The 27,121-nt window shown below is 39.6% G+C and overlaps 1 protein-coding gene across 3 annotated transcripts in view; it reads right to left on the reverse strand.

Moving 5' to 3' along the window:
• SVIL (supervillin) overlaps window positions 1-22,158 on the reverse strand; it is a 74,214-nt gene extending 52,056 nt beyond the window's left edge. For 2 of the 3 annotated variants that reach the window (XM_037387177.1, XM_037387176.1), the window contains exons 1-6: window positions 21,956-22,155; window positions 19,006-19,072; window positions 13,681-13,772; window positions 8,354-8,411; window positions 8,063-8,214; window positions 6,978-7,662 (exon numbers count right to left, since the gene is read on the reverse strand). In XM_037387177.1, the coding sequence (XP_037243074.1) occupies window positions 6,978-7,662; window positions 8,063-8,214; window positions 8,354-8,411; window positions 13,681-13,772; window positions 19,006-19,072; window positions 21,956-22,016 (1,115 nt within the window). In that variant the 5' untranslated portion in view covers window positions 22,017-22,155. Of the gene's footprint in view, window positions 1-6,977; window positions 7,663-8,062; window positions 8,215-8,353; window positions 8,412-13,680; window positions 13,773-19,005; window positions 19,073-21,955 lie in introns of all 3 variants that reach the window. The other variant, XR_005104145.1, reaches the window with a different exon arrangement.
• Between the last annotated feature and the right edge of the window lie 4,963 nt (window positions 22,159-27,121).

The following is a 27,121-nucleotide window of genomic DNA, read 5'->3' on the forward strand; positions in this document are numbered from 1 at the left end:
ACAACTAAAATGTGTTCAGAATGTTAAATACTCTGCAAAGGTAACTTTACCAAGTGTGTTTTGTCCAGAATTTGAGAAGCGAAAGCAACTATGCATTTTTTTTTATTTTTTTTTACCATTTGCCACTGGAGGTCAGTTTGAGTGTTTATGTAAGAACACCTGGAAAAGTTGCTAAAGCCATTCCTTTAATTTGTAGTTTAAAGTGGTAAAGACCACTGGGTCCAAAATGAAGTAGTTATATGAATTTAATTAATGTAGAAATTCAGATGGGTATATCATATTTCCTAAGAAATTCTCAGGAGCATCTGGAACTCCTCTGTCCTTTTGTAGCCCTGTATCACAAAAGCTTCAGAAATGCAAACCCAGTCTGCTCAAGTAAAACATGCCGTGTCACTGAGGGACAGGGGAAAGGCAAAAGCTTAAAAAACTAAGTAACCCCTATTTGATCATGTCTTGACTTTGTTCTGTTTATTCTGGAGTTGAAAGCATAGAAAGAAACACCAGCATTGCAAACTTTTAAAAGGCCTGCATGAAAGGGTATTTGCAGGCTACCTACATACTGTTTCTCAAATACTTTGCTAATGCCCAACTTCATCTACAGTCCTCCAGGAACAGCAGAATCAGAATGGTTTGGGTTGGAAGGGACTTTAAAGATCATCTAGTTCCAACCCCCCTGCCATGGGCAGGGACACCTCCCACCAGACCAGGTTGCTCAAAGCCCCATCCAGCCTGGCCTTGAACACTGCCAGGGATGGGGCATCCACAGCTTCTCTGGGCAGCCTGTGCCAGTGTCTCACCACCCTTGCAGTGAAAAATTTCTTTATATCTAATCTACATCTACCCTCTTTCAGTTTAAAGCCATTCCCCCTTGTCCTGTCACTACACACCCTTGTAAAAAGTCCCGCTCCAGCTTTCTTGCAGGCCCCTTTAGGTACTTGAAGGTGCTATATGGTGTCCCCGCAGCCTTCTCCAGGCTGAACATGGTCAACCCTCTCAGCCTGTCTTCATGGCAGAGGTGCTCCAGCCCTCTGATCATCTTCATGGCCCTCTGGACTTGCTCCAACAGGTCACATCAAATACTTTTAGCCCTGCAAGCACAGACTGTCCAGCCACACTAACATTTACAAACAAACTCCCTGCAGATGACAAGCATCCAAGCCGTTTTCCATTACCTATAGCTATGTCTGAAAGAAGTCCTCACATTGCAGTAGAGCCATCTGGGATGAAAATCCCAAATTAAGCTCCAGGTCATCTACTTCCATTTTTCTTAGCTGGTCTTTAAATAAAAATAGTTGGAAAAGGTGAAATCAATGACTGGTCTTAAGATAACAGTGTATTTACTGCAAATAGCTTTAGATTTGAGAACTCACCTACAGTTGTCATGTCATCCAAATCAAGTTTAGAAAAAGGTCAAACTAACTGTTAAAAACACCTTTTATTTTTCAAAATTTTTTTATGTTCCTAAAGAAACTGACCAAATAGGAGGTAAAAACCTTTCACAGGAGCTGTCCCCATAGCTGGAACTGCTTTGAAACAAGCAAACTTCCTTCTCGTCTCTTAATGTGTAATTTGGCACATTTTGCAGTGGGCATGGCCCAAGCAGCAATTATTTGTACTTGATCATTCATCCTTTGAAAAGAGTAGTCAGAAGGACGCAAGCCATGTTTTGAATTTAGAGTTAATCAGCCACTTCAGCAGCCAAACACAGACAATGTCAAATGATACCTTCTCAGCACTTTGTTGTTTTCTCAGTGATGGATAATAGGATTAATTATTAAATCTTCTTAGGACTGAAGGCACAAACCTTTCATATGTATTCCAAAGCAAGACACATTCATCTTCCAATTTGAACTCAGCAAATTTAAATTTAATAACAACAATTCTGCAACCTATATAACGTGGAAGTGACTACAAAACAGCAGCCACCTGGAAAGCTGGTGTTAGCCCTTATTTTGATTGCGCAAATGGCTTTATAGGAGACTACCACATAGTAGCTTTAGACAGAGTGCATGGTAATAGGCAATGACTTTACCATTCAGCAACAGGGACAAGAGTTTCTGAGAGGTTATTCTTAAATCTGAATATTACACCAGTGAGCACTCAAAGTTGTCAGAAGTATTAAAATGAAGAATGGGCTCTTGGCAATTTGGCCTTTAAAATACCAACTACTGCCTACATGCATATCCAAACAAGACCAAAAGTGTAAACTCTTAACTGGTATAAGAGCTACACCATATCTCTTGTGGGTGCAGGTGATTTTCTTCAAAAGACAGACAGTGTGGGAAACTTGTTTTATGCAAATACTGACCCAAGCCTCATCCAGAAAGAATTTGAAATTAGTAATAAAGCAGTCAGTAACTTGTACTAAGTTATGACTTATTCAAAGGGTCATAAAATGGTGTGGGTTGGAAGGGACCTCTAAAAGTCATCTAGTCCAATCCTCCTGCAATGAGCAGGGACAGCTTCAAGTAGATGAGGATGCTCAAAGCCCCGTCCAATCTGACCTGGAATGCTTCCAGGAATGGAGCATCTACCACCTCTCTGGGCAACCTGGTCCAGTGTTTCACCACCCTCATCATAAAAAAAATTCTTCCTTATGTCTAGTCTGAATCTAACCTCTTTTAGTTTAAAACCATTAACCCTTGTCCTATCACCACAGGGTCTATTAAAAATTCTGTCCCCTTCTGTCTTACAAGCCCCCTCTAATTATTGAAAGGCTGCAGTAGGGTCTTCCCAGAGCCTTCTCTTCTGCAGGCTGAACAGCTCCGACTCTCTCAGCCTTCCCTCGTAGGGGAGGTGCTGCACCCCTCTGATCATTTTTGTGGCCCTCCTCTGGACCCGCTCCAACAGGTCCATGTCTTCCCTGTGCTGAGGACTCCAGAGCTGGACGCAGCACTCCAGGTGGGGTCTCACCACCATGGAGTAGAGGGGCAGAATCATCTCCCTCAGCCTGCTGGCCACACTTCTTTTGATGCAGCCCAAGATACGGTTGGGTTTCTGGGCTGCAAGCACACATTGCTGGCCTATGTCCAGCTTTTCATCTACCAGTACCCCCAAGTCCTTCTCCTCAAAGCTGCTCGCAATCCATTCATCCCCCAGCCTGTATTGGTATCAGGGGTTGCCCCCACCCAGGTGCAGGACCTTGCACTTGGCTTTGTTGAACCTCATGAGGTTCACATGGGTCCACTCCTCAAGGTTGTCCAGGTCCCTCTAAATGGTAACCTGTCCCTCAGGCATGGCAGCTGCACCACTCAGCTTGGTGTTGCCTGCCAACTTGCTGAGGGTGCACTCGATCCCACTGTCTGTGACATTGGTGAAGATACTAACCAGTGCTGGTCTCAATGTGGACCCCTGAGGGACACTGCTTGTCACCAATCTCCACCTGCACATTGAGCCATTGACCACCACTCTCTGGATGCGACCATCCAACTAATTCCTCATCCAGTGAACTGTCCACCTATTAAATCCATATCTTGCCAATTTAGAGAAGAATGTTGTGAGGAACCATGTCAAAGGCCTTACAGAAGTCCAGACAGATGACATCCATAGCTCTTCCCTTATCCACTGATTTAGTCACTCCATAATAGAAGGCCACTAGGTTGGTCAGGCAGGACCCACCCTTGGTTAAGCCTTGAATCACCTCCCTGTTCTCCATGTGCCTTAGCATAGCTTCTAGAAGGATTTGTTCCACGATCTTCCCAGGCACAGATGTGAGGCTGACAGGTTGGTAGCTCCCAGAGCCCTCCTTTCTACCCTTTGTAAAAATTGGTGCAATATTTCCCATTTTCCAGTCACCAGGGTCTTCACCTGACTGCCATGACTTTTCAAATATCATGGAGAGTAGCTTGGCAACTGCATCAGCTAATTCTCACAGGACTCTGGGATGCATCTTGTCAGGTACCATACTCATGCGTATTCAGGTTCCTCAGGCATCCATGAACCTGATCGTCTCTTACAGTGCGAGGGACTGTGCTCCCTCAGTCCCTGTCTTGCGGTCCATCCACTCAAGAAGTGTTAGAAGATAGGCTGCCAGTGAAGACTGAGGCAAGGAAGTTGTTGAATACCTCAGCCTTTTCGTCTGTTGTTACCAGTTTGCCATACTTGATCATTGGGGGTGTGTGCTTTCTTTGACCTTCCTTTTCTGGTAGACATACCTGTAGAAACCCTTCTTACTATTTTTTGCATTCCTTGCCACGTTCAGCTCCAGACACACCTTGGCCTTCCTGACCCCATCCCTATACAACCAGGCAGCAACCCCTATACTCTTCCCAGGATACCTGTCCGTGCTTCCACTGCCTGTGCATTTCCTTCTGGCCCTCTAGTTTGACCAGCAGGTCTTGACTGATCCATGCAGGTCTCTTGCTTTCCCGATTTCTTACACTGGGCGGATCAAGAACTCTTGCACTTTATGGAAAGCATACTTAAAGGATCTGCCAACTCTATTCCTGATGCTTTTGCCCCACTCTCTTTTGTTTAGTATGGCACTACTGCAGAGCGTAGAGACTGCAGAGAAGTAAACCTGACCATACTACAAATGGGATGGAGTTGTCAGAACTTACTTCAAAATGGATCTTACCTATCTAGAAATCGAGAACAACAAAGTCTCAAAAAAAGGAAGACCTTGCAGAAGGGGCCTGTCTCCAGTGTTTGCCGAACATAGCTGACCCCTTAGTGCTTCACACATATAACTTTTAACAAATTTAAAAATATGTCCCCATTAAAAACAGTTTCCTTATAATTCTCTTCCACCCAACTTTTGCAGCATCTTTTATTATAAATAAATAGGTAATGCCAGAAGTGGCAGCTTTAAAAAGAAACAGCTGGAATTTGTGAATGATTTGATAATGCCTTCAGCCTGCTCAGTCTGAACTTGTAACTGGTTTATAAAGCTGCATTATAAAAAAAACCCCACACTTGCTAACTAAAAATGAAGGAGCTTTATAAGGAGACATGGTTTCTCTACATTAAAGGCTGATCTGTGAATGAGGAGGTTCAGGTGTCTCTCTATAGCCAGCACGTGTTTCACCAGGACAACTGCTATCCCACCAATGCTGTGTGCAGCGCAGCTTCTCCTGAGCTGGAGAGAACAATCTAGAAGGCATTTCATTATTCAGTGCTTTATTGGTTTCCCCTCACAGAAACAGGGACTAGGATTTCTTTATGAAAGTAAAAAAATAAACCCTCTTTTTACACTGCAGCAGACCATTCTTGGCTATAAAGTTTGATGGGATATTCTCTTTGCTGTCCTAAGGCTGAAAAATTTGTCCCTTCCTTCACATGATAAAACAAAGAAAAGAACCTGTCAAGGGTCCATTGCTCCAATTTCCCTTCCTATCAGTAACTGGATTAGTCAAGAGATTTATCTCAAATTTACTATTTGAGGATAAGGGATAATATTTTGTAGCATTTGAGTTGCGACTGCTTTAAAGACAAGTTTTTTGGCGCCTGAAAGAACCTAGTCAGCTCAAGGAGTTTCAGCACAACTCTGGTCTCAGCTGCATGGGTGATCCCGCAATGAGTATTTTCCTTATTGTAGCACCAGAATTATAAGCTTAAAACATAAACTAAATAGAAGGTCATACTTCCTAAGTATGTTGATATGTTGACTTACTTTCCCTCTGATGGCTTTTTTGAAATTACAATATTCCTTTAAAATTTTGGCTTAATTGGGAGAGTCCAATGATAGCTCATATAGCTACGTATCCATGCAAAAGATGACGAGCAGGATTAGAAGTCACCTAAACAATGAAAAGCTATGAAACAGATATTAAAGAGACTATACTGGTGTATCCTATGCAATAAAGTGAAACAAAAAAGGCTAAGTACATTTCAGCAGTTTACAGGCACTGTAAATAGATGACTTAATACTCCAGGTGATTAACCTTCGACATGGAAGACTGCTTCATTCAAACTTTAAGGTATGCTTATGCTAGTTAATAAGAAAGGCCACAACAAATAAGAATCAAGTTTTTTGATTTTGAAGGGAGGATTAAAGCCACCGAGTCAAGGTAGCTTGCTTCTGAACCTACTGCAAAAAATGCCAAAATGTGTAGTTGTTCTGTTTATGCCAGTTCATTTCAGTTCCTTAGAAACAGTCAGCACTGCTCAGCATGATGCAGATGTGTTTACAATTAAGTTCTCATTACAATTTACATCATTTTGAGCTGCAACACTAACAAGTTTTTACAGTTATTATTTTACATCTATGCATCTACATAGAAATTAAAGAATCACACTTAGAGAAAATCTTGCTTTTAAATTCTTAGCTACGCGTTGTTTCCAGTTACCATACCATAATGTGAAATTATGATGTGAAATTAGTGAAAACTGTTGTGGGTTTTTTTCCTTCTGGATTACTGGAGTAAATTTGTCAAATCTGAAGCAATTTAGCATACCACGAGGAAGGCTACATTTTCTTAAATTCAGCATGAAATTTTAACTCTCCCCTCTGCCCCTTCACACACATACCCCAATATTATCTGAAAGATGAACTGTAACAGTTCAGAAGGTTTTTTACACTGTCTCAGCAGGAAAAGGACTATTATTTCAACTGACCCAAGACGCTTTTCAGCTTTAAACTCTGAGAACTGTTTTGTTTTCGCTGAAGCCATCACATAGCTATTCAAGCCTTTGCTGAGAAACAACTTGCCTTTACTTGGAACCCCCCCACCAAACAATTACAAGATGCCGAATAAAAAGTTAAAGGCTTACTCTAATGGAGAAAAGAAATAGTTATGGAGAATAGTTAAGGAGAAAGAAAAAAAAAAAAAAAAGCAGATTTAGAACCATAAGTGCCTCAGTTTCTAGTTTGCATAAATATCTTAGTTATTCCTCTCCTCCCACCCCCAAAGGGCCTGAGACATCCAAAGCCTCTTAATACATTCATCAACGGTAATAAATACATTAGACATTGCTGCAGAAGGTGATCTAAGATAAAAGAAGCTACTGTACAAACAGAAAATAAAAATCATGCTTACCTTTGTCTGATGTTGCTGTGCAAGTGCTGGTCATTCTGCAAATGGATTGGTGAGGCTGCCCGCTTTGGTGACGAAAGGGACTCTCTGGGGGTTTGCTTTGGTGATATTGGCACTTCATTATAGGAGGAAGATTCTCGCCCAGGAAGTGAAAGGGAGACAGAACTATCCAAGGTTGCTGAAGGGTCAGAAACCTGTCCAATGGCACTGTCATCATCTGCTTTTCCATCACTCTTTTCATTTGAGAGGTCTTCTTTGTCTGGAACAACATCTTTTCCATGGCTGGAGCACTCTTTGGATTCAGCAATCACACTCTTCGACTCCTTCACCTCAGTCCTAGACAAATACAAGGAGCCACAGTCCTTGTTGTCATCACCTTGCCTTTCACTTTTCATTCCCTTTCTTTCCATGCTGTCAGGATCTTTCCTTGCCCGTGTATATCTGGATGAGTAGTCAGAATCCAAATCAGAATCAAGAGATAATCCATATTTTTCTGCCAGCTGGCGCCGCCTTTCTGCCTTGTACCTAGCTATTCTTTCTGCTTTTGACTCTAGTTCCTGGACATCCATGTTTCCTGTAGTATATAAGGGCTCTGTATTACCTCCTGTGATTTCTGTTCGGTATCTTGATGATCTGGGTTGTTTTTCTACAGAAGAATCTGAAGTTTCTTCCTCTTCATTTGATCTTCCTGTCAAAAGTACACCATATATGAGCAAGTCCATCCCAAAACTCCAAGTACCCTACCTGCCATCCACATCAAGTGAACTAAAAGCTTCCCATTTTCTTACAAAGTGTACTAATGACTAAACAGACACATGACATTTTTGCACTTATATCTCATACAAATGATTAAGAAATGTGTATTATTTATAATTCTTTACAAGACTCATATGAAATTATTGTTTGTTTAAAACAATATGGATAATAAACCTTTTTCAAATAAGACAACTGAAGAATTAAAAGGCAAGTTAAAAAACCCCCTGACTACAGCTCTTCTATAAAACTCCCTTCCATGTACTGCACAAATGATAGGGCAGTAAACATGAAGTAATTCAGCAATACAAGATTGACTGATATATGCTGCTTACCTAGGTGGGGACTGTATGGATCAGTTGCACGCATATATCTCGGTGTATCTTCCTCTAGTAATCGGTGTGTGACTGATCCTGGACAGTTTTGTAGAAGCATAGGCTGCGTATCATTTTCAATTCCTTCTAAGCGTCTAGCTATTCTCTCTTTTCTGAAAAAGATGTTAACAATGTGAAATCAAGCATCTTTGAAGATTTGAGGTTTCTAAGTTTCTAAGAGGAGATAACAAAACAGCCGTGTGTTTTGTTTTAAAGGCCAAAGACTTTTTTTTTTTTTTTTTTTTTTTTTACCTTTTCATTTCCAAAAAATCTTGGTGGTTTGGTTCAAACAGTTTTCTTAATTCTGAAACTGAGACAACAAAAGATTATGCAGTTTATAAGCTACTAAGCTTCAGAAAACTCACAGAAACTTGCTATAATGCTTTAGGATAAGAAGGAACAGTCAAATAGAGGTAAGAGGTTTGAAACAGCTTTTGTCAGGGAACAAACATTTTCCTTGTTTTACTCGATTATTAAGCTTGTGTTGTCAAAAGTGCATTAGGTACACAGGTGTAAACACCAAGGTGTCCTCCCCTCCAGGTACTTCCAGGCTAAGGTAGAACCTGCTATGCCATCCTAGCAGTTTTCAAAATCTATTACAAAGTGGGTATGTTGTATTTTGATTAGCTGAGGTCAAGCTCACATGCTATAATAACCTATTTCAAAACCAGGTAGTATGGAACTACTGCTTTATCTTGTCTAAACAGAGGTTGGGGACTGAGTATGTTTAAAGAGAAACAGTGTCCTCTATTCCTTACTTTCCTCCACTCCCTTATATTGAGCAAATTGCAAGAATCGCAGTGACTCATGGTTGGAGTAAAAGTTACCATGTACCCTCATGATATTCCTGCATGGTTAATCACTTTCTACCTTGCTAATTTTCCCTTGTAGTTTCAATTGGACATACTTTCCTTCTCTCCCCCTAAACTGTTTGGTGGTGTTATGTGCTAGTAGACAGCTGTCACAGTTCACAAAATAGTAGTGAACCAACAGGAGGCATGACAGATGAAGTAATCCCTATATATATATACACACACACACATGTGCAGTTATCAGTGATGTTTGCAAACCACACTGGAGCAGTGAGTGCTACATAAACAAGTATGGTGTGACTTCTTACCACCAGGAAGAGAAACCATCCACATTGCCAAAGGATGGGGAGGGGGAAGGTGGTGTGCCTAACAACCCCCTGCCACATACCCACCCATATCATTGCCTTGGCAAAGATACGGTGCTAAAAGCTGTATGTGCCTTCTGATGTAATGCACCTCTGGGGTTCTGATCCTGTTGACCCAGGGATCACAAGTTAAAGCAAGCTAAAGCCTACAGCCTGCTAAGTCAGCCTTAGATTGCCATCAGAAATGCCTGATGAGCCAGAAGTGTCCAGTAGACGCTGTTCCACACCACAGCAGAAGTAAATCTATCACCTTTTTTCCCTACCGGACTTCCTAGCTCTAGATACTTAGAAGATAAACATTATTGAAACACTACCCTTTCAAAGGTCTGATGCACCTTCTCTCGCTTTCCTCTGCATGCATCGCTAAGTCAGGGTTTCAGCTCAGCTGATGGATATTCAGGAAGCTGGCTATAGTCAATACCACTGCTCATACCTCATAGATACAGACACTATTGACATTGGCTGCCATATCAACCTTATGTGCTGAAAGGCCACTAGGACTTCAGGTAAAATTTCTTGCATCACCAAGAATGAATGTGTTCTGATCATGACTCCTCAGAGAAGCAAATGAATGAGGTATGAATGTAGTGTCTGAGGCTACACGAGGGCCCACTGAGCATGTGTGATTAACCAGGGGAAGAAATCAACTGGGCCACTCCCCAAAACAACTCGTTTAGTCTACATTTTTACAGAAAGTAGACTCAAGCTATCCGCCTCAATTCCTCAAGCCAGGTTAGCTCAGATTGTGATCATGCCATGAAAAAAAATCTGATACGTACACATTTGATGCAACTAGCAATGCAGAGTAGCCAAGTATGCAGCTACTTAACAGCACTAACCCAAGGGACACTTCTTCCACGCCTAGTTTCAGCATCTGCAGCAAAGCAGATTGAAGCCTATATACTGCTGATGAGGTTTACAGTGCAAGATAGCCACTGAAAGTCAGCAAGCTCCAGGCACAGATCTCTGGAGACGGGTGGAAACTGGACTTGGGCAATGCAGAATTTGCATCCTGAACCAATACCAAAGCAAAGGTGAGCCTTTACATGTTGTTTTCACAGTTTTTTCTCACAATGCATGAGCAGTTCCTGCAGCTGCCCTGCCTATTCAAGCTGTGCTAGCTATAGAAGTGTATTAAACAGAGAATTTAACCATATGAAACCAGCTTTCATCTCACATTCACACCAAAGAAAATGATTTCTTACGAATATTTCCCTCTCACCTCTGCCAAATCTACTTCTGTTTAAGTTTGTTCCTCTGGCTTTTAAGAGTTTTTCTGTTCCATCTGTTGGCTATACATACATGAAATGGTCAAAACAAAGCCCATAACTGTTCTGCCACTTCAGACAGGTCAAAGGCCTCCACAGCTCACAGTTAATAAAAATACATTCCATCCAAATCCTGATCATTTTTCTTCCCTAGTCACCAATTTATACAGTCCCTAAAACCATCATCAGAGAACAGGTCTTTTACCCAGCTTTAGTAAAGCTCTAAAGCATAGCTTCATATACTAAAGTCATCTTCCCACCTCCCCCCAAAAAAAGGAAACGTGACTATAAGTTGTTCATATACAAGAAATGTGGAACATCCAAAGAACTCCCAGCAGCATTAGCTCAACACCCTCTTGCTATGTGTTAGCTGAAGTTCCAGAGATTCTACTACCCTTTTGCAGTCCTAAAAAGAGCACTGGCCTCATGAAGAATCTCTCCAACACCTTCCCAAACAAGATGGGACAAAAATAGCATGGGACTACTCTTATGCTGCCTTACACTTTTTCCACACTTGAGATTCCAGACAGTAATTTCAGCTAGGTTGGCCAACATCTGCAGAGCTTTTTTGTGAAAGCAGTTTCAGCAATATTCTTTGTCTGGGGAAGTGGGGAAAAGAAGCACAAATAAAGCAAAAAAAGAATACAAAATGCAGGAAGTCTTCTACTCTAGTGATTTCTTTTTGCTGAATAAAATATTTGACTTCAAAACATGAAAGCCAGTTGGAGAAATTTCACTCATAAGGACAGTGGTTGGCCATTGCAAGCTTAGTGATAGGGTTTCTCTTTTTTAGTTTGCAGTTTGGACATGTTGGTGCCAATCTCCCATCTGTTCATGGGATGTTTCTCCCCATGACCATCAAAGGCTATACCATTTCAAAAACATCCATGACAGTGTTAAAGAATAACACCACTTCTACCTAAGACGTAGCACAAAGATCTGATTCAGCACATATGAAAAGACTAAGAAGCTTAAAATAATTAAATTCACAGTAAAAGCTCCTCATCTAAGTTTCTTCACGCCAACACACTTTGTAAGCACTGCTGCTCAGTATAGTTGAGGGCAACAGGAAGAACAGCCACAGTTCAGGAACAGCCCTGAACTTCAGGCTTTAGTTTAGGATGTTGAGCAGGTTGCTATGGCAGGATACTCTCTAAGGTAGACTCCCAAGAGGCATCTTAATTTTGGTAACTGTAGACCTTCTGAGCAAAATTTACCTCCTAATACCAGTATTTAGCAAAAGCAGTATTGTTTCATGCCTTGTCCCAGAATAAAAAACAAAAAGTACATTTGGAGGGCACCTTATAAAAATGCTTATAAAACTCCTTACATTAAGGTGAAAGATTTCTTACAGATTTCAGAAATCTTTCAGAATCATTTGTTACAGAATATAAATATGTTTTTGCTGAAAGCCCTCTTTGACAACAGCAGAGGGGAAACGTGGATAAAGTTGCAGGCATGTGACAGCAGTTTTATTTTTAAAATACAGAAGCTGTAAAAACTAAATCAAGCCTTCCAAAAGTCCCTACTAGAGAGTGAACACATAAAATTGTGAAGCCTGTATAGATGTGGATCAGAAGTTTACCTGCCAGAGGCTTAATTTCTCAGAGCTAGTAAATAACCATTGCAATGCAGGTATATACATTTTCATTTTGAGGAAAATTTAATGCAATAGTGAAGCCTACCAGCCTTGTCCCTAACTCCTCTTCTCACCTAGAAAGATGATAGTCTGCAAACTTGAGAAGCATTTATCTTTTCTTTGTGCTAGCAGAGGCATACTAAATGTCAAATACGTAACTGCAGGCAGCAATGTGTGAGACTTCAGCTAGACTCTTTGAACTTCAGTTCAGTCTGTATCAGTTGAGAATTAAATATAATCCTCCAGTTTTCCAACATGTGCAAATCTGGATCGAAGTTAGGCCCTGGATGGGACAAATAACCTGGATTTTTGGAAAGTGTTTGGCCTTAAGTAGTCCCTCAGAATGTAACCATCAGCTCGCACTGCTAATTTTTTCTTAAGTTTGGTACACACCAAATCTGATGCCTTTATTGAGAGAATAATTTCTTAGGAAATAGAGACATCTGGGAAAAGAAATTAATTCACTGAGAAGAAACTTACGAAGAAGGTTTTTCAAGTGAAGGCTCTTGCAATTAAGTTGTTGGCCAGCATGACTATCAGGGTGTTCTCAGGGCATCTGTATTGTATAAATTACTCTATCCCATCATTATGTCAATCAAGTCTCTTTGAACATCTGTAATGATTATATTTTTTAAAAAGCACATCAAATATCACTTAAGTGTTATACTGGAAGAAAGCTCCTTTCTAAAGGAACTTTGCAACAAATGACATTAAAAGAGCAAGCCAGTTCCTTTACGCTGAGATTAGCGCATCTAGCCTTGTAGTTTGTCTGAAAAGGGCAAATACCATTAGATTTTTAATCGAAGTTCTGAGATTCACAGCATCTCTGAGTGAAAGGAACATATTTATGCCAGTTACATGTTGATCTTACGTCAAAATGTCCCCCTTTACTCGTCAAGAGCTATTTCCTAGCAGACTGTGATCTCTTCTAAATAATTCAGGAGAATTAATTGTCACCTCTACCTGAACTGTGTCAAAAGATAAGAGACAGAACTTCTGTTTTCTTCATAAGTCATTCAGACTAAGACAAAAGTTTAAAGAAAAAAAATTCCCAAACCCCATATCTACTGCAGGTCCTTTAGCATGCAAGATTAAAATTCAGTGTGTAGTCAGTAACACAAGCACAGTGATTCTCCCAGCCACTGAAGGGGACTGGAAAAAGCTATGACTACAAGCCAAGTTAGTACACTTGAAATCAGTACTAATCTAACTATACAAAGAAACCGCTCTCAAGTTCTGAATTTCAACTAATCTTAACCTATTGAAAACTAAGTAAATAAAGCAGCACTTTTTGAAGCAGGGATGTAAAAAGGCCTTGTAAAAGAGCATTGGTTAATCCCGTTTTATCCCCTATGCATACTTCACAGGGAAAAGAAAACTCATTTACAAAACATCCGTGCCTAAGTGATCTTAACTGTGCCTTGCGCTTCGATAGACTAAACTTCACATGCTGTTAAATTACCACTTGTGTTCATAATGTGTCTCCCTTACCTACCTTTTGGAAGTACTGCTAAGAGATTAGCATCGATATCCTTTGTGCTGTTTGCAAGTTCTTCTTTATCTTCAAATGAGAATTCCTTCTGAAAACTGAAAGCAACATCTGGTTTACAGAATTGTGGATGTTTCTGCTACAAATCAAATAAACCCAAGATGTAACCAATTTACTGCAAGATAGTGTAACAGAGATACCAAAGAAAATATTTTCCATAAGAACAAAATAAGAAATAACCCCAAGAAACTCACAAAGCCAAACTGAACATAATTTGAAACTTGTTTGGAACAGACTGTGACACATTTTTACATTAAAATAGTGACTGGAGACTGCCTTCAAAATGCTCTACTAGCAACTACATTTGAAATTGTCTATACTGAATGATTCTTCATAAATATTTAAACATATTTCATCAAACGCAGTACTGCATGTTCATTCCACCTAGAAGCCTTATGCATGACTGCCCTATTGTTGTTACTGCATTGATGTCTGGATCTTATATGGCTTGTAGTACACTAATATGAGCAGCAGATCATTTAGTTTTATATCTTGTCTTTTCAAAACAGCAAAAATGTCCATTTAGATGAAACAAAACATTTCTTTAAATATGTTCATTAAATATACAAATTTTAACTGTAAAATTTAGGTGTCGTAATGGTCTAAGGTAGCTACTGTCTACAAAGACTTTTTTAGAGGAAGTATTCCTCCTTTTGGGTAAAACAGAGTGAGATTTTTTTCTCTCCAATTATTAAAAATAGAGAGAACTGCTGTATTCTGCCATTATGACTTCTAAACTATCCCAACCAGGCATAAGAAAACTTACACTAGTCTTAAAACCTTTAGTAAACTGTGTGGACAGGTGTAACAGATACAAAATCCCACAGTGATCCCAGGCTCTTCATTTTGCCATGGTAATGATGTGCCGTATCATTTACTGTCATTTTGGTAAGACAAATTGCACAGCCTTCCTGCTGGAAAATCCTTCCTCAGTATAGTTTTAAAATGGCTTTTTAAATAAACGAATACCCTTTCATCAAGGATATTTGGTTAGAAATGAAAAAAAAAAAAGTTTTTTAAAAAAATTCTGTACTCACTATTCCAGTACAAAAACTTTTCAATGAGAAATGTAACATGTAATGACTAATAACTTTTTATATGAACTCCAAGAAGTATTTGCTTCTTTATCTTTTATAGATAATACTCCTTTGTAAGACACTGAAGAGAGAATAAAATTCTTCCAATGACAATAAAGAAATTAGGCTGTGTCACATTGAGGCACCATGCCACCTGCTCCTAATTGTCTCCAACAACTGCACTTACAGATATTATTCCAAGTACTGCCAAGAAAAGCAATGTTAGCCACTACAGAAAATAGAAGGGAGAAGATGAAGAGCTGCGATAAGCTGTCCATTACAGAAAACTGTGTATCCTTACAGGGTAAAAACACTTGGACAAAACTAAACAAAAAACAAAATAAAATTAAAAAATAGCACACAGAAGCCACAAGCAAAGGAGTACGTGTATCATCTGAGACTAAGCAGAGACTCAGACAGTTAACCGCATGTTTCTATATGCCTAACCCACACGGCCAACACTCCTGATTCTTATTAGCCTCACAATATGTTCTTTTCTTACAGACACAGCTTCTGGAGAACCCCGAGGTGGAGAGATTCCCAGTTTCCATTTGAAAGCAGTTTCTACTCCTTTTGGCTATGGATGAGTTTGAAAAACGTGAATAATATTGGCCTAAGGCTATAAATCAAACCCAAAATGTATTCTGTCAAATCAATTTGATTACTTAAGACTTGTCTCAAAAGCGCTGAGGGACCCAGCTCACGATTTTTGAATACCTGGGCTTTATCTAGCAGCATCTCCAATTGCTTCCATAATGCTTGTGACAGCGCGGTACCTTAAGTTTCCATAAACATGGAATTCTGTATGGAAACACATTCGTTCATACAGCAAAAACTTTCATTAACTGTGCACTAACAACCACAACTATGCCTCAGTCCCACACAAAGTTCCAAAGGTAAAATCATACAGAATCAGAACTGACACTAGCCCACTGGTTCTGAAAAGAGTTGTATGGTTGGATTGCTTGTGGATCCTCAACAAACTTTTACATACTGTAAACTAGTTCGGTTCGCTCCTGCCCCTTCCTCCAAACTCCAGGGAGTTCCAGGGACTCTGAAGCCAGAGACCCTCTAAACCCAGTCTAAATGTCTTTCCCTCTGTTTCCATTCATTTGCTGTGTCATTGGTTACCTTATTTTTCTTAATAGAAGTTTTCCACATCTACTCAGCTCCTCAAGACAGGCTCTCAGTTTCATTGGTTATCTGTAAAAATGTTCTCTACCTATTCCAGTTTTAGGTCATGTTTTTGTATACGGTGACTAGAATTGGACAGTCTTCATGCCAGACCTGGGTCTTAGCAGTGTCTCATAAAAATAGGAATTTTAAAAGAGAAGACATTATTATATGATTAGCCAGATGAATGCCAGGATCTATAATACATTTTTATTTTTATATCTACACTATTATTGCTTGCTCAATCCTGCACGAGAAACTAATATGCCAAGGCTTTGCTTTCATCAGTTGCAAGTGACAGAAAAATTTATCAGCCCCCAATGCACAACTGTGCACTTAGTATTATTACATTACATCCTTTTTCTATTACTCCTCAAGGTCATCCAGTTCTTCCTGTATATGAGCTCCCTCCTCCTTTGTACTGAGGGTGGGTTCCAAGCTTTGCTCACTGGCAGATTTCATTAAAATTCTTTTAATAACCACAAACTTTTTAAGCTTAACCCTCAGTGGGCTACAGAGCATCACAGGTTATCTGCTTTGTGAAAGTTCCTTCCCAGTTTCCCTTACGCTCGTCATTTTCCATTTCCTTCTGGACAGACTGTAAACTCTTATTTTCTTGTTTATTTTTAAATGATTAATTATTTTCATATCATGACTATTTTATCCACAATGGAGGAGTTTTTCCTCTTCAGGAGTGTTTTTGCTTTCTCTTGCAAAGCTGCAGGTGGCATTGCTTGTTTTAAATAAGATAATAAATAAATAAATAATAAAAATAGAAACACAAATTGTTTTAAACTGATGTATCAATTACATTGCTTTCACTTGCACAGAGGATTCAGAGACAGACCACTGCTCTGAAGATGATACAGTCAAGCCAACAATTGGGTATTTATAGATACATATATAAAATTAGTTCTAAAAATGAAAGTAGACCTATTTAGGACATGTCACAGTATTCAATAAGAACATTCATTAGGAATCTAAATTGAGTCAGAAGGTTGTTCAAGCAATTCCAAATAGTAAAAATTATTTTTTAAAAAAAGTATTACAGGACACTACTCATAAGGCTTTAAAAAAACCCCACAACATACAGTTGTAAGTAATTCCTCACCAAGACTTCCCTTTTCACTCAAAGGGATCTATCCAGATGTCTCCCTGCTTTATTAGTTTCTCTGCTAAAGAAGCAGCTGCATCATCAATTTAGTGACTTAAGCAGGGTGTGATTGTCAGACTTGGATGCCAAGTACACTGTACTTCCAAACTCATGGGCAATCCTGTTATAGAACTACATCTACTACATCTACTCACCTTTACTTTTCTTAATTTCTGAAATCATGCTCTAAATTTAGGTGCAGATTCTGAGAAGCAGCACCAGAAATCTCTGCACTTAATAGCTAGGCTATGCACATTCATTATTCAAACAATTTAAGGCATATATAGGTTTCTCTAAATGAATGAAAGAATTTAGCAGTTTGCAAGAACTCTTTCTTTTTAAAGTCCCTGTTAAATCTGGATACTGCAAGAGGAACTTCTCCTTTGCTTGCCTGAAATTTAGCCTATGATCATGGTTTATGAAATGCAATCAACAGCATGAGGTCCCATGAGTTTGTTTCATGTAGGATTTATGTGTGGTTTGGTCTCAGGTTCCCAACAAACCCATTATACTCTCCAATGTTCAGGAATTCATATGATTCCTATTAAAACACAGGCAACAATATTTCACAGTCTCAACAGTTTTTGTCACAATGTGTAATGTGACATTAGTAAAGTATTTGACAGTCTCAGTAGTTATACTGCTCTTGCAACTTCCCAGGTAAGTGCGGGCTGCTTCTATACATCAGGGATTCCAAGATGAAAACTTCATCTGCTGCTGCAGCAGCAGCATACAATTTCTAAATAGCTGCCCCACTAACCTAGTTACATGCCCAAAAGCAAGCACAAGTTTGATCCAAATGCCACTGATCACACTACCTTGCCACCTGGATTAAAGCTATGGGATACACTGAGATTTCGTGATTGAAACACATGCATGAAAATCTGCTTTTATACCTGCCAGCTAGATGCTTGGCATTCATTTTTCTTCTCTTTTTCTGCCTCCAAGGAGTATTTCCTTCCCTGGACTGTTATGTAAAAGGTCTGTTCTACAGTCATATCCTTCTCTTCTACTCCCACTTCTACCTTCCACTACTTGCCTTCCATAACACAATGCATCTTGTACACCTAATTCCTTCCATCTCTAAAAAACAATATTATATGGAATCAGGTGCACTCCAGAAGGTGTGCGTTGACTGAAAAGATGCCTGCACACATAAGCCTGGGTGCCTAAAGGTGGTGTATTCCTGTGCAGCTGAGCCAACAAAACAGCTCGTTGCTGGGGCAGAAGTCAATTCCCAACTCCCTGAGCTCCCCTCTGCACTGTTATGAATGAGTCCAGCAAGAGCAAAGGTGGACACCAAAAGCAGTCAGAGTGAGGATGGGAAGAGAGAGGGAATGTGACCTACCACCTTGCTTAACTTTGAACTGTATCCCCTGACTCAGCCTTGTGGAACTGTGCCCTAAGACTGCAGGCACGAGGTAGCATGGCCCTGCAAGGAAGCAGCGTCACCTCTCCATTCATCTCTGCGGCATCCCCCTCCCATGTGCTGACAAAGCTCTCTGTATGGCTGTATAATTAATTCACCCACTTCAGCCACCTTCTTTTTTAGACAGACCAGTTTTCCAAGCCGGTTCACTAGATGTCTGTACTGTGTTTGTGCCATGCAAAGAAAAATGGGCATTGCAGTGGCAGGAGGCTCAGTGCAGAGTAAGACTTTTCCCTTAGCAATGCAAGCTAAAAATTTTCACATCACTTCGAAGGCAGTTAAGTGTTTTCAATACCTGTTCAGAGCATCTGCTTTATGCAAAAGCTTGGTCCTGCAAGAGGACCAATAATAATTTGCCCTGACAAAAGAATAATCAGATTCAAGCAAGTTACAATCGTGCAACCAGTCATCCTCACTGGGCAAGAAAAACTTGACCTTACCTTAATGCTCCCTTTCTTTGGAGCAATCGTGAAGGTTTAAATCTGACTGAGTTTTCTTTGTCAAAATCTGTGAAACGAAAAGAAAACACACCATAGTGAACATGCTTCAATAGAGAAACTTTTAGGAAGCTAGGTTGTAGTCTCCAATCATTGTTCTTTTTCACTGAAAAAGACCATACAAAGGACTTCGTTCTAGTCAAAGGAGCATAAGCTGTCACATCCAAGATGGTGATAAACCAAAGCCTTGCAAAAATGAGTATATAAGTAAACATATCAAAGCATCAACACTTTATGGAACTGCCACGTTCTAATCCCAGTATTCATGGTACAGCACTGCAGTATCATTTAAACTCCTTGACTCAGTTTCCCAGCTTATAAAACAGGCAGCAGACATGTTTATGAAGCACTCTGCAAATGTGAAATGCTGCAAACAGTAAAAGCCTTTTTGGCTGAAGCCTAGGAACACTATAAAAACTGCATATTCACTGCAGAAGTCTGAGAGGTCCAGCTAAGGATCTGTTGCAACAACAGTATTACACCATGCAAGACCGAAATATTTCTGAAGGTTTTCTACTATTTGGAAGTTCCAGGTTTTTTTCTGAATAGCCTGAACATGCTTACCTTCTCCTTCAGAGAGGAACACGTGTTTACACATCTGTGTGAGATGCAGCCTTATATTCAAAAAGCATGTATTACAAAGTTACTAGGTTCCCAAAGCTTTGTGAACCATAACAAGCAATGGGCAATTTCCCATATCTCCCCCCAATTTAACTTTTTCATTTCTGCAGTGAAGAGCATCATCAGAGGATTTAAATGATGACCAGTGGCAAGGGGGACCAGTGCTCCATGTACCAGCTCCCTCCATTCAACAATGAGGATGCTATTAAGAGACATTAGAGAACTCCTAGCCAGGAAGCAGGGGAGTACCTGCTCTGTGACTGCTGTTGAAAAACACATGAAGCTACTAATAATTTACTTCCGATGGGAAAATGGCCTTCCATCCTCATCTGTGTTAACTCTAATATCCCAAGACCCTAAGTTAAGAAACAATTGGTCACTGATGCAGTATTCATTTTATTTTTAAAAGACAGACGTGAATATTACACAACCTGTACTTTAGAACAATTCAAAAGCAGCTACACCCCTTTTACTCTACCTCAGAGCTGAGATTTAAATATTTCAAAGGCCGTTTTGCTAATACAAAGTATTTTAAAGTCTAGGTAGGATGTTTCTTTATTTTTGCAGAAAAGGTTTAATGAAAATTATAGCTGACGACATGGGTCTTAACTTAGAGAGTGTATCTCTTGTCTATGCCTTTGAAAAATTTTCACCCTCCTCCCCTCTTCCACTTCTTTCTACCACCTCTGCAGGTATGCAGATTTAGGAGAAGAGAAGAGAAAAAACCAACAAAACAAAAAACCAGGTTGATAAAGAGGCTTAAAATGTGCAAAAAGGCGTTTTTTAGTCATCTGCTACAAGTCAGTGCAGATTTCAAGCAGCTTTGCTAATAGCATTCTTCAACTTTAATAGGCAACTTTTCCCTGTTTTTGTTAACATTCATTTTCTCTTTCCAAGTAAATGGAGAATAAAGCATGCAGATGACAAAGAAACATCTTGTTAGACAAAAATAGAGCATTATAAGAAAAACAGTACGAATGGTATAGAAAGTATTATATTTTACACTACAACATTAAAAAGAATATTCCATGCCATAAGTATCCTCTAAAAAGGCTAGATTTACATTACTGTGAGAAGAGTATGCAGTAACTTAAAAAGCCCAGCTCAGTATCAGTTTAGCTAATCAGAACCAGACATATCTTAAATTTATAGCTGTTGTAACAGGATATAACCCATCCTATAGGTTTTGGCACTAAAACAGCTGTCCACCATGAAAACCACACGTAGACCACAGAGAAATTCTCCCTACCCTAGGCAAAACTGGAGAGGGGATACTGGAAGGGAAGAAAGTAGCTTTCATTGATTTGCTTGGGAGATGGGAGGGAGAAGGGCTGCTAAGAGGGGGCACACAAGCTAGTCTGGCTCTTGCTACCCATTAAACACATTCAGTAACATTCATACATATGACATCTATAATACCTCAAAAACATCTTAAACCTTTGCTATATTTCACAGGGGCAATTTCCCCCCCCCCTTATACTGTTATATTATTTTGATATTTTACGTATTTCCTCCTGTTCAAATTTAACCCCATGTAGGAGGATTAAAGTTCAATAAAACTTACTACAATATGGAAGTTTTAAAATTAAATACAAACACAGGAGAAAAAGTAAAACAACTCTGCTTCAAAAGAAAATAAATATGCCTACAAAAGAAACATCAGTTTAACACAGTCTTAATTCAATGGTTAATTTAAAGAAAAAAATCCACCCTCGCAGTACCTAATACACAGAAGGAAAATCTTTGCAACAGCATTTTGTTCCTTCTTTCACTGAGGAATTCTAAACATGCTCATAACCACATTAAAACAATTTTAAATATTTGTATTTAAAACCAAGAGTATATTTACTGAAGTGTAAATCAAACTTGCTCACAAGTTTAACCATTTGTTCAGTCTAGTCCCCCTCCCTCTTGGGTACAAACTACCAGATAAAACCACTACCAATAATTTAATACACAGGAAATCAAAAATGCTGAATTTTAATAAAAAAAAGTAGATGCAACCTTCCAGTCTTACTTAGTATATTTAAAGGCCCTAAGTCGGTGGCAAGTTAAGCTAATTAAAAGATCCATCTAATCGGATCTTTCAAAAGTGTCCTTTAGGAAATAAAGAAATAGCCTAGGTGACTAACTGCATACTAATTACTAAAGTAGCTAATGTAGCTGCAGAAAGATCCAGTCAAACAATATTTACACATGCACACATATATACAAGAAAGATTAAACACACACAAATGAACTGCATTTTCTCCTATCTACTTGGAACTCTTACCTTGTTCCTCAGAGTATTTAACATTTCCCAAATAGCTGGAGATCCAAGGATTTCTGAACATGGTTGCACAAACAAAGGATTCAGCAAAGAGAAACTACAATAGCAGCTAATTCTCAACCAGCCACAGCCCTAGGCCTGTCTTAGCAATATCGCGTAGAGATTTTTCATAGCACAGGACTGGAGCTGTCAGGCTATCGCATCCTAGGGAGTACAGTAAATGCATAGCAATAGGCTGCAAGCTGGAGCAGCTCAAGCCAGTAATCAGATTACAAACAGAAATTAGGCACTTGAATACTAAAACAGATTGGGCAATGGTGATTGGGAGATTTATAATATTACCACTTCAAAGATCCAGCCAAATCACACAAAATACGCCTGAAAAATGAATGCAGAACCCCTAAATCCTCATACTACAGAAGAAAAAAGAAAAAAGGAAAAAAACCTCCAAGAAGAAGAATTCCTTCGTATCTCTAATCAGGATAAACTGCAATGCTTGCTTCAGAAAAACAGCATTGAGGCTGCCAAAAAAATGGACTCTGTTAATCATATCATTATGCTAAACGTTTTGCCTAACTGTTAGTTGGAACACTTAGAACAGACAAGATTTATGGATAACATATGAACAAAATTACTGGTGGGGGTGGGGATTTAGGAACAGACACCACAGCTCCAAATATTTTAATTTGAGACAGAAGGTGTAAAATTGTACAGAAGTATTGTCTAGCTACCATATTCTTTTATTTTTGATGGATTTCGGATTTAAGAGTTGGAACCCTTTATAGTTAATTTTGAAAATCTGATCGTATTTGTTTGAAATGGTGCAATAACCCTGGCGCAGTCTTCCACACTAAACTAAACTACCTGGTCATTCAGCACACATAGAAGCGTTAAATATGTGACTGAAACACACACTTAACCCCATCCAACCAAAGGCAGTAACTGCCTACTAGCTTCCCTCCAACAGACTTCTTCCCTTCAAAACCATTTCAACTAGTATCAGTAGAAAACTCACCACAAGGCTGGGGTTGTCAGGACCATGAAAAGACAGCCTAGAAACACAAGACTGCAGTTCCTGTCTTTTCTTATCCATTTTTATGATATCTGGTACAACAGGACCCTGATCCATGCTGGGAACCTCTATGTAGTGGCAAAAGGTAAGCAATGATGCTGTGAAAGAGACTGCTTAACCACAAGTGAAAAATACAATCTATCAAAAATCTATTAAATTCTGTTGGCTCACCATGAAGTTGTATTTAGCTTGTCTAGGTCATCAAAACACTGTTTTTCATGCTAACATGTTCTTGCAATGGATAGAAGAGTATGTGCTCCATCTTGTCTAATGGCCGTGCTATTTGTATTCATTTATTCATTTTTAACCATGAATAACACTGCAGTCACCTTAACTGAAGCACCTTTTATTAGCTGATTCAACAGTCCAGAGCTCCCTAGAACAAGTCACCACAAGAGTCACCCAACACAAGAAAATGGCATTCAAGTCTCTGACTCAGAAATATTTGATAGTACGTACCACGTTTTTTTCTTTACCTGTAACCTTACTGGCTCTCGCATTGAATTCTAAACCTCTTCACAGCACCACCCATAGAACACAAACGAAAGACTGCTACGCTGCCTTAGCCAGGTGTGAGGGCCTACATGTACTTGAGCCTAATATCTATAAAAGCAGTAACAAAAAATACATTCTGTCGACACTGGTCCAAACCTGCCATTAACCTGAAAATCCACTTTATGGCCTAGACATAAGTGCAGATGTGCTTAACAAACAAAAATGAGACAGTGTAGAAATAACAAAGAAGCTGCCTAGTAGCAGCTAATGGGGATGTTCTGGACCAGTATCTGTGTGGGTATATGAATAAAAGAGACATCCAGTTTTGTAAAGGTGTCTCATTTCCAAATCCTGCTTGTGTGAAAACTGCTTACTTGATCTTGTGAATAGGAGTATTACTACCCGGAACATTTTTAAGCACCTGTACCCATCTGGTACACAGTAAGGAAACTGTTTCCCATAAAGAACAGATAAATAATACTCATTTGATAAATCCCATGGCTAGAGTCTTTAGCAAGCCTGAAAGAGAAGTTAGACTTGACAGCTGAGCTGATGCAATAGCTCATGGCTGCCAAGAACCAGAGTCCTACCAGTTTTTCTCTGCAGGTTCTCTGCTAGGTCCCACTCCCCTAGCGACCCAGTCAGATGACTAAACTGGCAGTAAATACTCCCTTTTATTTTTTCTGGGTATGCTCTTCAGGAGGTGCCAGAACGAAGGAAAAGGCACAGGATTCTATGATCAGGAAAGGGATCAGCCCTTCCAGCTAACAAAGGAGGAGCTCAGCTTGACTGTCATCCCCATGTCTGGCAATGTCCCATATCACAGAGAGGAGGTGTGTGTTTGTATTTATGGAGGGAGGGGTCAGACTCCAACATTCCTCTGCTGTACATAATTTCCAACATTTTGTCCTCTGCATCCTCTGGGTAAATGAGGTACAGCACATACAGCTGCAGAAAGACAGAATCTAGAACGCCTTTCACAAATGTGTATATTTTAAATGGGTGCTTGCTTGTGCTGTTCAAATTCTACTCACAGAATACAATAAGAAACCAGTTTCTCCAATAGTTCTGGCTACCAACTGGGAAGGAATACTTGTGATAAGCTTTGCTGCAAGTAGGACTCATTTCCCTACTATTTACAGCTGGCAGGTCAAGAATACAGGGGTCATCTCACAAGATCAAAGAGAATTACGATAGAGGTCAGTAAAATATCCAAGAAAATAAACTTCTGTAGCAAGGTCTTCTCAAAACAAAAATAGAAAACAAACCCCAAACCAAACCAAAAAAACCCAAACACCCCATAAAAAAAACTAAACCAAAACGCAAAACTATCAACACTCTACAGTTTGGCTTAAAATTCTCTTCATGTTAGGTTGGAAGGTGATCACCACTCATTGCTCTGTGCACGGTATCTATGAATTCACATTACTGTCACTGCTGTCAATACTGAAACTGTGCAGAATCTGTGACACCAGAGTTTGTTCAGTGTCACTTCAAGATGAGGGGTATGTGCCAAAGCTGCTTCCAATATAAAACTCTTTCAGCCACGAGATTCTGGAGCCTTAGGGTATTAGACCAATCTTATGCACTTCACACACATTGTTAGACAGATGTAACTGTAGGTAACTGACAACTTCCTTTCCTCCTTTCCATCAAAAAAGAACCACCTATTGCAAGACAGGTCTCTGTGCTGTCTCATAATAGCTTTGGCAGTAGCGAAGACACCGTGGTAAAAACAGTAGGTCATAGCAGAGTCAAGCACAGGTGTAAGAAATCTTAGGTTTAGTTTTTTGCTGCTTTTTTGGAAACAGCAGGTTTAAAAGCAAGTGTTTTCCAGAAGAAAAGAAATCCATCTCCAAATGCTTGATGAGGGAAGGAGAAAGAATATTTTGTCCTTCAAAGAGATCCAGTCTCCAGGACCTAGAAGTATGCTCAGCCAAACTACATTATCAAGGCTGTGTTACAAATCAGTAGTAATGTTCTTGTCCTCCTCTGCCATCATTAATTCTTGAGCATTAGCAGCCTCCAACATAAGCAAACAAAGAGAGAACAACAGTTCAGCCGTTAGAAAGGGGGGCAAGCCCAGCTGGAAGTTAAGTTTTGCAGTCATCTGGGCAAAGAGCTAGAGGTTAAGCATGCATACATTTCAAATCTGAGACTGCTCATGAAAGACCAGCTGGCAGCTAAATGTTGTTCTGAAGCTTCCCACAGGAAAAGAAGGAAAATATCTTCCTTTTGTCTGGCAAAACCGATCACTGTAATCAAAGCTGGAGTTTAAACGACTTGCAAAACTGTTCCCAACCTACAGGGCTGCCAAACCCAATGCACTGAGGAATTATGAATTAGGTCCCACCAAGATGAAGTCTTTTTTCTTTCTGAATTTTGATGGCTTATGAATTTATATTTAGAAGTGTTCCTCTGTGATAAGGAGAACTAGATACTTTGTTGTGACTTCCAGTTATCATAAAAGCAAAAATCAAAGCCGCCCATGATGGCTGTTTGAAGAAAGCCTATAAATAAATAAATAAATAAACAAACCTCCAGAATGCAGAGGAAAAAGATCCACAGTGACTGCAAAGAAACTTTCAGCAAATATGTCAGTTTGGTAAAGAGGAGTCTGAGCAGCACTGAAAACTGAGATGAGCTGTATAAATAAAGATGATGAAATCATATTTTCATCTGCACTTCAGGGGCAGAGATCTAAAGGAGCTCATGAATTTTATTCTACTGCTCTTCTTCTGGACAAGGAGAGCACCCTTGCAATAGCAAGTCAAAGTGAGCTGTGCCAAGATCTGAGATGCTGTTGATTGTACGAATGAAGGTTGTTAAGAGAGGGCTAAACTAGACCACTCACTTCCATTAGTCCATCTGACCTCCCCTGCCAGGCTCCAGGCTACTCGCCCACCCCAAGCCACCTTGTCAGTTTTTGGCATGTAGGCATGTGTTTCCAAAGGTAAGTGGCAAGGCACTAGAAAAGCCTCCTTTTTCTCATTTCCCCTTCCCCCCACTCTCCAGCAATTTCTGCCAAAGTGTTTGAGAAATAATTTAGACCAAAGCTAAAGGACAGGTCAAAAATCTAACAGAAGATTACTTCAGTAGTCAACACTTAACACACTCCTAGCTTGCAAACACAGTACATATTCTGGGCTGGCAATGCCACTCAGTTTTGTCTTCTCCATCCAAATCCCATGTATGTGGGTTTATTTTCATTTCATAAATTAAGGTCATTCCTATGGACTTCTAAACTAGGATAAAGTTTACTGACATAGTATCATCCCTCCAGTGGAAAGCAGATATAATCCTTTTCACTTTGTTTTTTTACCCCTGTTCCCACTGTGCAACAGTTTTCGAATAATGATCCTGGCAAAAAGATTTCTGTTTGATTACTGATTATGTTTTGGACAAGTCTTCAGATAAACTTCAGCAGTGTTGCCTGTGTGCTGTAGTTTAAAAAAGGTCATATGCAAAGATATAAAAAAAATCCCTGATCATTAAGTATTAAAAAGAAGACTAAGTTTTTTAGTACATGATGACAGATGCATTAAATGGATGGTCTTTTTATACTGGCTATTTACTCATGTGCTCTGGGAAAAGGGAGAACA

This window comes from Falco rusticolus, chromosome 4 (genome assembly GCF_015220075.1).
Source record: "Falco rusticolus isolate bFalRus1 chromosome 4, bFalRus1.pri, whole genome shotgun sequence".
Classification (NCBI taxonomy): Eukaryota; Metazoa; Chordata; class Aves; order Falconiformes; family Falconidae; genus Falco; species Falco rusticolus.